The 13,671-nt window shown below is 46.5% G+C and overlaps 1 protein-coding gene across 2 annotated transcripts in view; it reads right to left on the bottom strand.

Annotated features, from left to right (window-relative positions):
- SLC1A2 (solute carrier family 1 member 2) overlaps positions 1 to 13,671 on the bottom strand; it is a 112,446-nt gene that overhangs the window by 57,017 nt on the left and 41,758 nt on the right. For both annotated transcript variants that reach the window (XM_062196307.1, XM_062196306.1), the window contains exons 2-4: positions 6,890 to 7,029; positions 4,945 to 5,097; positions 1,866 to 2,116 (exon numbers count right to left, since the gene is read on the bottom strand). In XM_062196307.1, the coding sequence (XP_062052291.1) occupies positions 1,866 to 2,116; positions 4,945 to 5,097; positions 6,890 to 7,019 (534 nt within the window). In that variant the 5' untranslated portion in view covers positions 7,020 to 7,029. The remainder of the gene's footprint in view (positions 1 to 1,865; positions 2,117 to 4,944; positions 5,098 to 6,889; positions 7,030 to 13,671) is intronic.

Below are 13,671 nucleotides of genomic sequence, written 5' to 3'. Positions count from 1 at the left end.
CAGGCCACAGCAGAGAGCTGGATCAGAAGTGGAGCAGCTGGGTCTGAAACCGGCACCCATATAGGATGCCAGCACTTCAGGCCAGGGCATTAACCCACTGCACTGGCCTCGTACTTGTAGCTTTTAAAAGCACCACATGTGGTTTTGCTATATTGCCAAGATTTGCTTTGTTATAGAGGTAGAGAGAAAGACAAAGAGAGCTCTCATCTGCTGCTTCACACCCCAGTGCCCACAATGGCTGGTGAGGAGGAAAGGCCAAATCAGGAGCTAGGAACTCAATCCAGGTCTCTGACATGAGTCGCAGGGACCCAAACACTTGAGCCGTCACCACTGCTTCCTAGGGTCTGCACTGGTGGGTAGTTGGAGGAAGGGGCCAGAGCTGGGGATCAATTCCAGGCACTCTACTATGGGATGTGGGTGTCTTTTTTAAAAAAAGCTTTTTAATTGATTTGAAAGGCAGAGTGGCAGAGAGGGAGAGCAATAAAGAGAAAGAGATAAAGAGGGATAGAGAAAGAAAGGGGGTATCTTTTTTTTTTTTTTAAAGAAATGATTTATTTGTTTGAAAGGCAGAGTTACAGAGAGAGGGAGAGACAGAGAGAGAGAGAGGTCTTCCATCTGCTGGCTCACTCCCCAAATGGCCACAACAACCGGAGCTGGGCTAGGCCAGAGCCTGAGGAGGAGCTTCTTCTAGGTCTCCCACGTGGATACAGGGGCCCAAGTACTTGGGCCATCTTCCACTGCTTTCCCAGGTGCATTAGCAGGGAGCTGGATTGGAAGTGGAGCAGTCCAGTTGAACTGGTACCCATATGGGATGCCAGCACTACAAGCAGTGGCTTTACCCACTGGGCCACAGTGCCAGCCCCAAGAGAGGTATCTTCCATCTGCTGGTTCACTACTCAAATGGCCAGAAGCCTGGAACACCATCCAGGTCTCCCTATGTCAGAGGCTGGGGCTGCTTTCCCAGGCACATTAGTAGAGAGTTGGATTTGAAGCAGAGCAGTTGGGACTCAAACTGGCACTCTGATATGGGATTCTGGTATCACAATCGGTAACTTAACCTGCTGTGTCACAACACTGGCCACAGGATGTAGGTGTCTTAAAAAGTACCTTAGCCTCAGGCTAGTGCCACGGCTCACTTGGCTAATCCTCCACCTGCGGCGCCGGCACCCCGGGTTCTAGTCCCGCTTGGGGCACCAAATTCTGTCCCAGTTGCTCCTCTTCCAGTCCAGCTCTCTGCTGTGGCCCAGGGAGTACAGTGGAGGATGGCCCAAGTGCTTGGGCCCTGCACCCACATGGGAGACTAGGAGGAGGCACCTGGCTCCTGGCTTCGGATCGGCGCAGCGCCAGCCATAGAGGCCATTTGTGGGGGGTGAACCAATGAAAGGAAGACTTTTCTCTCTGTCTCTCTCTCACTGTCTAACTCTGCCTGTCAAAAAAAAAAAAGTACCTTAGCCTATATACCAAATGCCAACACTGTGCTGCCAACATCGAGAACCACTGAGTATGCTAGGGGATTATTGGCTAGACTGACAAAAATGTGCCTATGGACAATTCAGAGACAGGAGCAAAATGGAAAGGAAGCAATAAATGGATGAGAGAGAGGGAGAGGGAAGGGGAGGCAGGGAGAGAGACAGACAGAGAAGGAGGATCCCAAGTAGAAAATGTATTAAGTTAACTAGGAAACCAAAGCCAAGAGATTCAAATCCCAACATCCTGCCCCAGACCACATTATACAAGCCCTGGGCCAGAGATAATTAAATATTAAGAAAATTGCTACCCAGCATGGGTTTGCTGCAACAATGTCTAAATTATTGCTTTAAAGCTTTAGAAGACTGGAAAAGAACAGCATCAGAACTCGGGGGTACCTGTTGGAAACAGGCTTGGACCAGGTTTTCAGGGAAGAGATTTCGAATAAGGTCTAGGAAGGCATCCAGGCTGGACACTTCATCATTCTTCTTCCCAGGTCCCAGCTGTTTCTTGAGTTTGGGGTTGCCGGGGTGGATAGCCAAGACCAGGATGACCCCCAGCACAGCGGCGATGATGGTCGTGGACATGTAGTACACCATGGCTCTTGTGCCTAATCGGCCACTGGCTTTCGCATCCAGGCCTGACAACCCTGGGTTAAAAAGAAATCCACAAGAATTGGTTCTGTTAGCATTGTATTAATGATTGCTCACTATATAACCTGCAACCCTTGGCTTCTTGTTACTTAAATGTATTAATGGCTAATTACACTTCCTACAATTGAATATTTGGTCAGTTGTTTAGTCTATAATTGTAACTGCCCAGGACATTTTTGAGATTACAGAGAACTGGGGAGAGTCGGAGATCATCCAGTTCAGAGTTCATGAACAGATAGTGATGATTTTTTTATTAGTCTTCAATAGCGTTAAATAGAGTTAAAATGACGTTCAAGATACTACATTTTTACTTCTGAAATTAAATTCTTTTGACTTTATTTGGAAGATTTGTTTACTTATTTGAAATGTGGAGTGAGAGTAACAGAGAGAGAGAGAGATCTTCCATCTGCTGGTTCACTCCCCATATGGCAGGAATGACTGGGGCTGGGCCAGGCTGAAGCCCAAGATCCTGGAATTCCATTTAGGTCTCCCTAAATGAGAGCAAGGACCCAAGGACTTGAGCCATCTTCAAAGGCCTCCCCAGGTATAATAACAGGGAGCTGGCTCAGAAGTGGAGCAGCCAGGACTTGAACTGGTGCTGTGATAAGGGATGCTTGCATTGCAGGCAGCAGCTTGGCTCACTGTGCCACAATGCTGGCCCCTCTTTCACTTTTTTGGTCTTTCTTTTGTGAAGTGATGGTACGGGAACATGCTAGCTTTTTGCTGATTGTTTTTTCAGGCCCTGACTTGGGAAGATAAAGAGCTGGCAGCGCAGTGTCACACTCTGAATGCCTTTTGGATACATGACTGGTCACAGAGACTGAGCACCTGAGAACAGTGATGGAGCAAGTCCTCCACTTCCTCCCAGGTGAACCATGCTGCAGATTCACATTCCCCAGCCTTGTGTGGGTGACAGAACACGTGTGTAAAGCCGTGTGCAAGGCTCTCTGCCAGTGGTGCACACTTCATCTATGCCCTGGGAGGTTGGAGGAAATTCCAAGCTGGTCACAAAAACTCCATCCTCCACTGGGTTTTTTTCCAGTTGTTTCTCCAATGTGTCCACTTCCTGGTTTCAGTTCCTGCTTTCACTGGGAAGAGAGACTGAACCCATTTCTGGATCAGTCCTTTGTGCTGCAGGGTGGAAGCCAACCATCCATAGCATTTCTCTGAATTAAGCTGATTCACATATGAGTAGCTTCTCTTTACAACCTAAGGTCTAATTCTAGCCAACGGAGGCTACGCTTCCACACTGGGTGAGCCAATGCACCAGCTGTTAAACAGGCATAGAGAACATATTCTCTGGCTTGGGTAGGAGCATTTAAAGTAAAAGCACAGTTTCACTTGATCTAAGGCTGAATGATAAGACCCTGCTTAGCCCCTGAATGCCTGACCCTAGGTCCCAGGGCTTCCAATCACTGCATTCACTGGTCAACTCCAACAAGACTATAGATCCATATGGCTTCACATCTGGGTTTCCCGGAATTACTGGAGCCTCACTTCCTTCATAAGGTACACAGTCCAGAGGGGCAACTTCTCAAAGTCATTTAGGTCACTGGCACCCAAATATGGACCAAAACCCAGCTTACCACCCTAACACTTAGGTCTAAACAACCACAATTTCTACCCTGTTTGGGAATATTACTTGGTAAGGAGGAAACTACAAGAATAAACCCATGGAAATGGAGGTTTTTCTTTCAAAAATAATTATTTCCACCCAAAATAACCACATACGTTAAGGGGAACTTTGTCCTGAAAAGCGCAGAGGGATTTCATATCTAGCCTTGCACTTAAAAATATTTTTTTTGATAGGCAGAGTGGACAGTGAGAGAGAGAGACAGAGAGAAAGGTCTTCCTTTCTGTAGGTTCATCCCCCAGGTAGCCACCTTGGCCGGTGCACTGTAGCTGGCTCACTGCACTGATCCAAAGCCAGGAGCCAGGCGCTTCCTCCTGGTTTCCCATGCAGGTGCAAGGCCCAAGCACTTGGGCCATCCTCCACTGCACTCCCGGGCCACAGCAGAGAGCTGGACTGGAAGAGGAGCAACCAGGACAGAATCCAGTGCCCCAACCGGGACTAGAACTCGGGGTGCTGGCACTGCAGGTGGAGGATTAGCCAAGTGAGCCCCAGCACTGGCCCGCACTTAAAAATAATTAACAACCACCTCCCTCCATGCTGAGCTCAATAGCAAGGGCAGTTTCCATTTATATTATTAACTGTATCCATTTCTGAACAAAATAAAATGTAGAAAATTGAGAAAAATACACATTAAAAAGAAACTCACTAGAGTGATCAAAACTCTTTGCACGTGGCTATATATCCCCTTTACCTTTTGTTGTTAGGTAGATGAACTTATCAAGATGGTAGGCACTTTTTAAGGACTGATTATTCCCACTTCATTATTTTTAATTAATTTATTTGAAAATCACAGAGAAAGAAAGTTCCCAGTTGCTGATTTACTTTTCAAGTGCCTGAAACAGCCAGGAATGGGCCAGGGCTGAAGCTAGGAGCAGGGAACGCAGTCCTGGCTTCCCATATGGGTGGCAGGAACTCAATGACAGAAGCCATCACCGCTGCTTCACAGGGTCTGTATTGGCAGGAGGCTAGAGCCAGGAATCCAACCCTGGGGACTCTCATGCAAGTCATGGCTATCTTAACAGCTAGACTAAACACCTGCTCTGATTGTCCTCATTTTAGAGACAGCAAAACCAAGGCTCTGTAGTAAAGTGACACAATCACATTTGTTCATTCAACCAGATTCCATAGTCAACCCAAAATCCAGAGCAGGAGGATGAGCCACTCGGGCCAAGCCCAGGCATGTGGGCTTACCTGTGATTAAGCTGGAGATGATGAGAGGGAGAATGAGCATCTTGAGCATCCTCATGAGGATATCCCCTGGGAAGGCTATCAACATCACCACGTCAGGGTGGATGGGAGAGGCCAGGCGCAGCAGCCCTCCACAGACCGCCCCCAGGATGACACCTGCAAGGAGGGGGCGAAATTTGAATTTATTTTTTATACCCTAGTCAGATGAAATATCTCTAGGGACTTCTTTCAGTAGCATCGACCTTTCTTGTGATTCTGTATCACTAGATGATAAGCAACATGTGAACAAAAAATCAGCATGAGACAATTGAAGCTAATTTTGATGAATAAAACCTTCTGTAGCTCCAACTACTCTGAAAGGCAGCACCAGAGGAGTCCAGGTGTTCCCTCTTGAGCTCTATGGGAAGCATGCATGACTGAACCCCAACATCTCTGAGAATGTTGTCAACTTGGAGTCAGAAATTGTAGGAAGAAATAACCCACAGTGCCCCATACTGCTTGTCCTTCCAGCCCAATCCTGACCCAGTGGCAGGCTGTCAAATGGATGTCTTCTCACTTCAACTGGAGACAAGATAAAAGGATCGTTAGTCAGACTAAAGGGATGCATGTTCCTTTTTAAGCCATCCATTTTCTTTGGCTTCCAGTAATTTCCCCCCTGGCTTACCCTCAGGGTTTGTTCTTGACATCTATGGCATTTTACCCAATCTTTAGAATGCTGAACAAGAAGAGGCTCTAAAATATATATCATTTGAGAGGGAAGAATTTGAGCAGAGAAGCTGACAGGCATCTTTGCCTTTGTAGACTCAAAGATCCCATAAGGAAAGTTCAGATCTCTGCAAACAGGTGGCCAACATCAATGACCCCTGCAGAAACCACAAGTCAGGATATAGCACATCAGTTGGCTCTAAGTGAAAGAGGGTATTCCTAGGTAGATGGGCTACAGAGTTATCTCCAAGGAAGTGAACAGAGAATATGGCCAAAAGCCTTGTCATTTTTTCTTCTATAGGTGAAGACTACATGGTCCAACTTCAAGTCTGATGAGAAATAAGATCTGCTTAAAAGGAAGGTAATGATTGGACAGCCCTACCACACTTGTGTTTCCTATACTGAACTGAATGGAACTGTGGCAAGCTCCTGTCCTGACCCTGGTTCACTTATATCCAAGATTATGGGCTCAAAGGAGAAGCCACAGAACAGAGTGTGAATGGGTGGAGAGGATAAGTCCTTCATTGTAGCCTAGAGAGAGCTGAAGAATGAGGAGGGATTGAGAAAGGAAATGGTGTGACTGACTTACATGAAATTGTGATTTGCCCCATTTTCAATATGCCCCAGTGGAAAAGCTAAAATTGAGATTGTTTCAACAGTCTACCCGAAAGGCCAACCACACCCCATGCGAGGCCTGAAGTAAGGGAGGAAGACTTGCAAGATGGGGCTGGAACAGATCAAGACATCAGGACAAATCCCTTCCACATTGAGCTTGTTAGCAAAGTTCATGATATGTATGGAGAGGGTCAGATCCTGAGAACCCTGTTAATGGGATATTATACAACCACTATTCTTTTCTTGATGCAGGGATATATCAAATTGTGACCCACTGACCACTGCTTTGGAATCACCTAGAAGGTCTCCTAAGCTATAGACTCCAGGTTCTCATTCCAGATGGCCCAAAGCCAAGCCTTGTGAGTGTGGGCTGAGAATCTGCATGCTACCACACTCATAGGACATTTACATGCAGCCTGAACTTTGAGATCCACTAGAATCCAAAGAACAAACTGCCATAAGCAGGTGAGGAGGAGAGAATATCACAAGGCAGTAATGCCTGGACAAAATGAGCCTTAGGCAGAGCACGTAGTTCCTTTTCCAAGGGGAGAGGCTGTGGTAGGGACCACCTCCTCAACAGAGCCAGGACAGTCCCAGAGAAGAGGGTGAGGCCACATGAGGCACCTACCAAACACCGTCAGTGTGAGCAGGAGATTCTTCCCCAGTTTGTCGCACAAGCGCAGACCCAGATTCCGGGGCCTGGGCTCCTCCAAACCGAGGTGGCTGTCGTGCATTCGCACTTCCACCTGCTTGGGCATATTGTTGGCACTAGAACAGAAGCAGAGGCAGTGATTAGAGACCTTGGGCACCTTCCCTATATAGTTTCAGTCTTATAACAACAGCAAAATGATGACAGCCTAGGTTGTACCAAAATGAAAATGCCTCCAAGTTCAAGCCCTCTCCATTCTGGATTGGTAAAAGCACAAACTCTACTCATCAAGCTCTACCTCTCTATGGGAATAGATGGCTTATCTGGTGTGTGTGTGTGTGTGTGTGTGTGTTTTTTTTTTTTTACAGGCAGAGTTAGATAGTGAGAGAGAAAGAAACAGAGAGAAAGATCTTCCTTCCGTTGGTTCACTCCTCAAATGGCTGCTACAGCTGGCACACTGCGCCGATCCGAAGCCAGGAGCCAGATGCTTCCTCCTGGTCTCCCATGCGGGTGCAGGGCCCAAGCACTTCAGCTATCCTCCACTGCACTCCTGGGCCACAGCAGAGAGCTGGACTGGAAGATAAGCAACTGGGACAGAACCAGCACCCCAACTGGGACTAGAACCCGGAGTACCAGTGCCACAGACAGAGGATTTAGCCTAGTGAGCCGTGGCACTGGCTGGCTTATCCAGTGTTAAAAAAGCATTCATTGGATTGGGGGTCTACAAAGGCAAACTGCATTATCAGAACTCTGTTAAACTGCACAACAGCCTACATAACTAAGAATCAAAGTATGGCTCACAGCATTTTGATCACCTTCACCTGTGACATAGCCCAGTCCCTGTGCAGATAAACCCCAGGCCAACCCAAGCCATCCTGGAGTCTGCCCAGCGGAGCCCTTGCTGGGGTAATGGGTTTCCTGCTCCTTTCCCAGCTCTGCTGTTTCCCAGGCTAATAAGGTGCCACACTGAAGCTTGGAGATTGACATAGGCAGGCCCACATTTTACCCTAACAACTTAGTACATTTCTGTAGCTATCATTTACAATCAACATCCTTTGATAATAAGGGGAAAAAGCCTTTAACACCTAGAAAGACAAGCCACTGTCTCTGGATAGATAATCGTACTTTCCAAGATACAGGGGTGTTATCCTTACCCAGACACACTAATCACTGACAGGAGGAACTTGTGTTGGGAACCAACACTGGCCTGTACACCAGTGGTTTGGAATCACTGGTTGTAATGGGAGCAGTGCCAGCTTCAGAGAACCTTGGCTTCTGCTATGGTCTGGAAGTGGTTTGTCTCCCAGAGGTTCACAGGTTGGAAGCTTGGTCCCCAGTGTGCCGAAGTTAAGAGGTGGTGGGACTTTTAAGAGGTGGGGCCCAGTGGACCATCATCAGGTCACTGAGAGTGCTACACTCAGCAAGGGTTAAGGTAGTTTTCATGGAATCTGGGAATCCTGATAAGTTCTCACAAGAGGGTTGCATAAAAGAGCAGGGCTGGCCCCTCCATGGGCTCTGGCTTCCTGTCTGACCATGGGCTCTCTCCTTGTCACACATGCCCCACCATGATGCCATCTGCCATGATGTTGTGCAGCCAAGAGGGTGCTCACTAGAGCTGAGCATGTTGATGCCATGCTCTACCTCCAAAACTGCATTAGTTTAGCTTCAGCTCCAAGTGTTTTCTTTCTTTTTTTAAGATTTATTTATCTGATGGGGATGGCACTGTGGCACAGCATGTTAAGGCCCTGGCCTGGAGTGCTGGCATCCCATATGGGTGCTGGTTCTAGTCCCGGTTGCTCCTCTTCTGATCCAGTTCTCTGCCTGGGATAGCAGTGGAAGATGGCCCAAATCCTTGGGCCCCTGTACCCACGTGGGAGATCTGGAAGAGGTTCCTGGTTCCTGGCTTCGGATCGGCACAGCTCCAGTCACTGCGGCCATCTGGGGAGTGAACAAGCAGATGGAAGACCTCTCTCTCTGTATCTACCACTCTCTGTAACTCTTTCAAATAAGTAAAATTAAAAAAAAAAGATTTATTTATCTGAAAGGTAGCATAACAAAAAACAAGAAGGAGAGAGAGAGAGAGAAAGAGAGATTCCATCCACTGGTTCACTCCCCAGATGGTTGCAACTGTTGGGGCTGGACCAAGCCAAAGCCAGGAGCCAGGAGCCAGGAGCCAGGAATTTCTTCTGGTCTTCCTCATGGGTACCAGGGCCAAGCACTCAGGCCATCCTCTGCTGCTTTCCCAGGCACACTATCAGGGAGCTGAATCAGAAGCGGAGCAGCCAGGACTCAAAATGGTGCCCATGTGGGATGCCACCTTCACAGGTGGCAACTTTACCCACTACGCCACAATGCTGCACCCTAAGTGTTTTCTTATGGCAACAAAAAGAAACTAAAACAGCTTCAAATCCTTGCCAGCTGCGTAGTGTGTAGAACAAGGGCCTGATCCTTTCCTTATGAAAATTAAACAAAATTATGTTAGCATTTTGCACGGCACACAGGCAGTTCCTTTATTTAGGAGACACTAAAAAGAGATTGGCCGGCGCCGTGGCTTAACAGGCTAATCCTCCTCCTTGCGGCGCCGGCACACCAGGTTCTAGTCCCAGTCGGGGCACCGATCCTGTCCCGGTTGCCCCTCTTCCAGGCCAGCTCTCTGCTGTGGCCAGGGAGTGCAGTGGAGGATGGCCCAAGTCCTTGGGCCCTGCACCCCATGGGAGACCAGGAGAAGTACCTGGCTCCTGCCATCGGATCAGCACGGTGCACCGGCCGCAGCGCGCCAACCGCGGCGGCCATTGGAGGGTGAACCAATGGCAAAAAGGAAGACCTTTCTCTCTGTCTCCCTCTACTGTCCACACTCTGCCTGTCAAAATTAAAAAAAAAAAAAAAAAAAAAAAAAAGAAGAGACACAGTACTTGCCAAGTTCATGACAAGGATTATACTTAATGCAGGGGACTTACCTAGTTGTGCCACCATTTGAACAAGACACCATAAACATAGCTTCCATTCCCCAAGGTAAGAACCTGGACCCAGATACAACTACTTACTTTTTCATAGCAGGCTGCTAAAATGCACTGGCTCCCACAATGTTTTAAAATTGAGAATATTGTTGCATGACTTAGTAGAATATTTAGGTGAAACTATTAGCCAAAAATACATAGAAACTTCTTAATCTCTGTTTTAATGACCTAAATTTCTACCCATCTCAGTAATGTGTGAGGCAATCTGACTTCTTGACATGTGTATGCGCCAGGGATCATTCAGACCATCTGAAAAAGAAAACAGGGTGTGATTGCTCACAGGCCACGGGAGGGGCCTTTGTGATCACTGAGCAACCAACACCACTTCCTCCCTTTGCCAAATGAGACAGAAAGGTTCTTTTTCTAGCACAGCAGGAAAAAATGATCAGAATGATCTTATTAACTAACTAGATCACGTTCCTATGTGTGCACTGTGGGTCTTTTTCTATTTTCAAACATTTCTCCAACCCTATATGTGTATGTAGTATATGTATGTATATATATATATATTTTCCTCTAAACCATGAAAAGGGCCAAGAAAGCACAGAGATACCATGTGTTCTGAACTGGTGATGTATTCCCTTAGCCAGCCATCCCCCTGAGGCTGTTAATCTTCTTGCTGTCTGCTCCATTTGCCTTTCTCCTGCCATTGAAATGAGAATCAGGCTCCGGTTGGTATCCAAGTGAGACCAACAAGGATTTAAAGCAAACATTCTGGTAAATTCCATAAGATGGAATGCAAGCTTCAGGCATCAAAACAGCCACGTCAAAGTGAAAACACAAAAAGACTAGGCTAACATACACACCCGCCCTGAGATGTGGCTGGAGGCCTGTTGCACACATTTCCTAGCTTTACAACATCACTGCATGTTTTTAGAACATGACAAAATGTTCCTGAAGCCTCAACTCAAAACAGCCACATCAAAGTGGCAGCATCAAAATGTCATGGATCCACAAGTATTTATTGGGAGAATTTCTGTGACTTGTCCTCTTGGAATTAAGCAGAGACTCCAGTTCCTCAAGACTTCCCGACATATGCACATAGGGAATTAGGGCCTCAGCTTGCAGCTGGGGATGCAGGGAGTCCCCCAAGAACTCTTTGAAAAAATTCTGTAGTAGTCCAGCTAATCACTGCATCTCCCAGAACAGAAGGGGAGCCTGAAATGGAAAATACTGTGAATTAAATATTACACAAGAGTACATAGTCAGTACACAGTATCATAGAATAGTATATCGTATATGGAATAGAGAACTATTTTTAAGCCTATATTCTTTCAGAAGAAGAGGCAACTGCTTAAAATGTGTGCACATTGGCCAGCGTTGTGGCACAACATGTTAAGATATTTGGCGTTGGCACTGTGGTGCAGCAGGTTAATTCTCTGCCTGCAGCACTGGCATCCCATATGGGCACCGATTTGAGTCCCAGCTGCTCCTCTTCAATCCAGCTCTCTGCTATGTCCTGGGAAAGCAGTAGAAGATGGCCCTAGTGCTTGGATCCCTGCACCTACGTGGGAGACTTGGAAGGAGCTCCGGGTTCCTGGCTTCAGATTGATCCAGCTCTGGCTGTTGCAGAAATTTGGGGAGTAACCAGCAGATAGAGGACCTTTCTCTCTCACTGTCTATAACTCTACCTCTCAAATAAAAAAATTTTTTTTTTAAAAAGATGCTGGCATTCTACCACCTAAGCATCAGTTCAAGTTCTGGCTTTTTTGCTTCTCATCTGGCTTCTTGCTAATGCTCCTGCAAAAGCAGTGAAAATGGCCTGAATCCCTGGGTCCCTGCTACCCATGTGGGAGACCCAGGTGGAGTTCCTGGCTTTGGTCTGGCATAGCCTGGGCCTCTGTGGCCATTTAGGAAATGAACCAGCAGATAGAGGATCTCTCTCTCTCTCTCTCTCTCTCTCTCCAAGCCCTGTCACTCTGCCTTTCAATTGTAAATAAATAAATATTTTTTTAAAAAGTGTATGCACATGGTTACATAAATGCTGATTACTGAATGCATGCAATAACAGCAGCAACAGTGGAAGTAACTCAATATTTGGTGAGAACTGTGTGTCAGACACTATTCTCAGTTGTGACTACAGTAAAATCCTTACTGTTAGGGACCCTTTACTAAGGGAGGAAAGAGAATGCTCACTGTATACTGTATGGTCTGCTGTCCACGTGGGCCAGGGGAAGCTCTGCAGTGGACACTATGGGAAACCCTCAGAGCAGTGCCTGACCCATGTTTAGGGAGGAGGAAGGAACGCCCAAGAAGGGTTCCCAAGAGGGGCTGATCCCTGACTTGGATTTTTACAGTTGGATTTAATTTCACTGTGTATGTCCTCCACCTGTCCAAGTCCTGGAAGAGCAGGGCTTGGTCTTGGCAACACCCAGGATGGAACGCTGGATAACTATTTGCTAAAGGAAAAGAAACATTGAAAAGCAGCTTTAAGGGTGCCTTGCTTTCTCCAGCAGACAATCTGGCAGCACAGCACTGTGGCAAGCCTCTTACCATTCCTGCACTGGCTCCACCAATCTGTACTGGGCACACATTACCCAACCCACACTGTTCTGGGAACCAAGATATCACCACGAACAAATCAACGTAGCCTTGCTGCTCATGGAGTGAACATTTTAATGCGACAACAAGTGAGTGGATAAATATATTTTAATCCAGGAAGAGAACTTAGGAGATGGACAGTAGTAAGTGATGAGGTAGTGTGATTTTATATCAAGTGGCCAGGGAAAGCTTTTGTGATAAAGGACCATCTTGAACCAAAACCTAGAGAAAACGAGTCTTCTTAAGTTAATTATAGAATTAGTAAATATGAGAGCACTTCAAAAAGTTGGTGGAAAAAATGGAATTAAAAACTAAATTTATTTTGGTGTGAAGAAACTAAAATCCATGTATAGTTTTTTTTCCATAATACACATTTTCCATGAACTGCTTGAAGACCCCTCATAAATGGACTATACACAATTTGGAAATCTATGTATCTATCTTAGAGGCTAAAGTTCCCACCAGATATGCAATCCCTGATGTCCGTGTGGCTTTTAGCAGGGGCACAGATCCAAATGTAAGTCAAGTAAGTAATTCTGGGCCTCATTACTATCATGAACACGATGGAATTTCAATGATTATCCCAGAGAAATGGTTCCCAGGAGAGGTGAGTTGGATGCAGGCAGAAGACCTGAGGTCACAGTAACCCAAGGGTTCGCCTCCATGGCAATAAGAAGAAAGGGCAAGATTAGGTTTGGCTAAGTGCACTGGATAAACACAACAAATCATTTCAAGGGTGCAACTCATCTCTCTATTAATACTCACTTCCTGCATCCTGTGGCTGTGCAGATGGTACAAAACAACAAAGAATTTGAAAGCCCACATGGGGCCTATATATACCAACTCCAAGGAGCCAAATGCTCTCCAACACTCCTGACACCTCCACTTCTACCAGAGTATATCCTGCACGGAGGACTTAGCACTGAAATTCCATAATGTCGCAAGTTTCAGTAAGCCAATTCAGCCAGATCTCTCAGTGGCCTCCATTGGCCAGCAAAGTCAGGCCATGTGATGCAGCTGTTAGAACAACTAAAAACTCAACGAGCCTGTAATTTTCTTCAGTTAGCCTCTCCAATGAATTGTTTAAACAGCTGTTAATATTGCGATTTCAGCCCAGTTCTTCCTCCCAATTCCACAAGTCCCGTTTCAATGGCAAGCCTAGCTTATCATGTGCCTCACCCTCTGTGGCTCAAAGGGAACATG

Source organism: Lepus europaeus, chromosome 7, assembly GCF_033115175.1.
Source record: "Lepus europaeus isolate LE1 chromosome 7, mLepTim1.pri, whole genome shotgun sequence".
NCBI lineage: Eukaryota > Metazoa > Chordata > Mammalia > Lagomorpha > Leporidae > Lepus > Lepus europaeus.
Note: the sequence above shows the minus strand (reverse complement) of the source record. Positions and strands in the feature narration are given on the sequence as shown.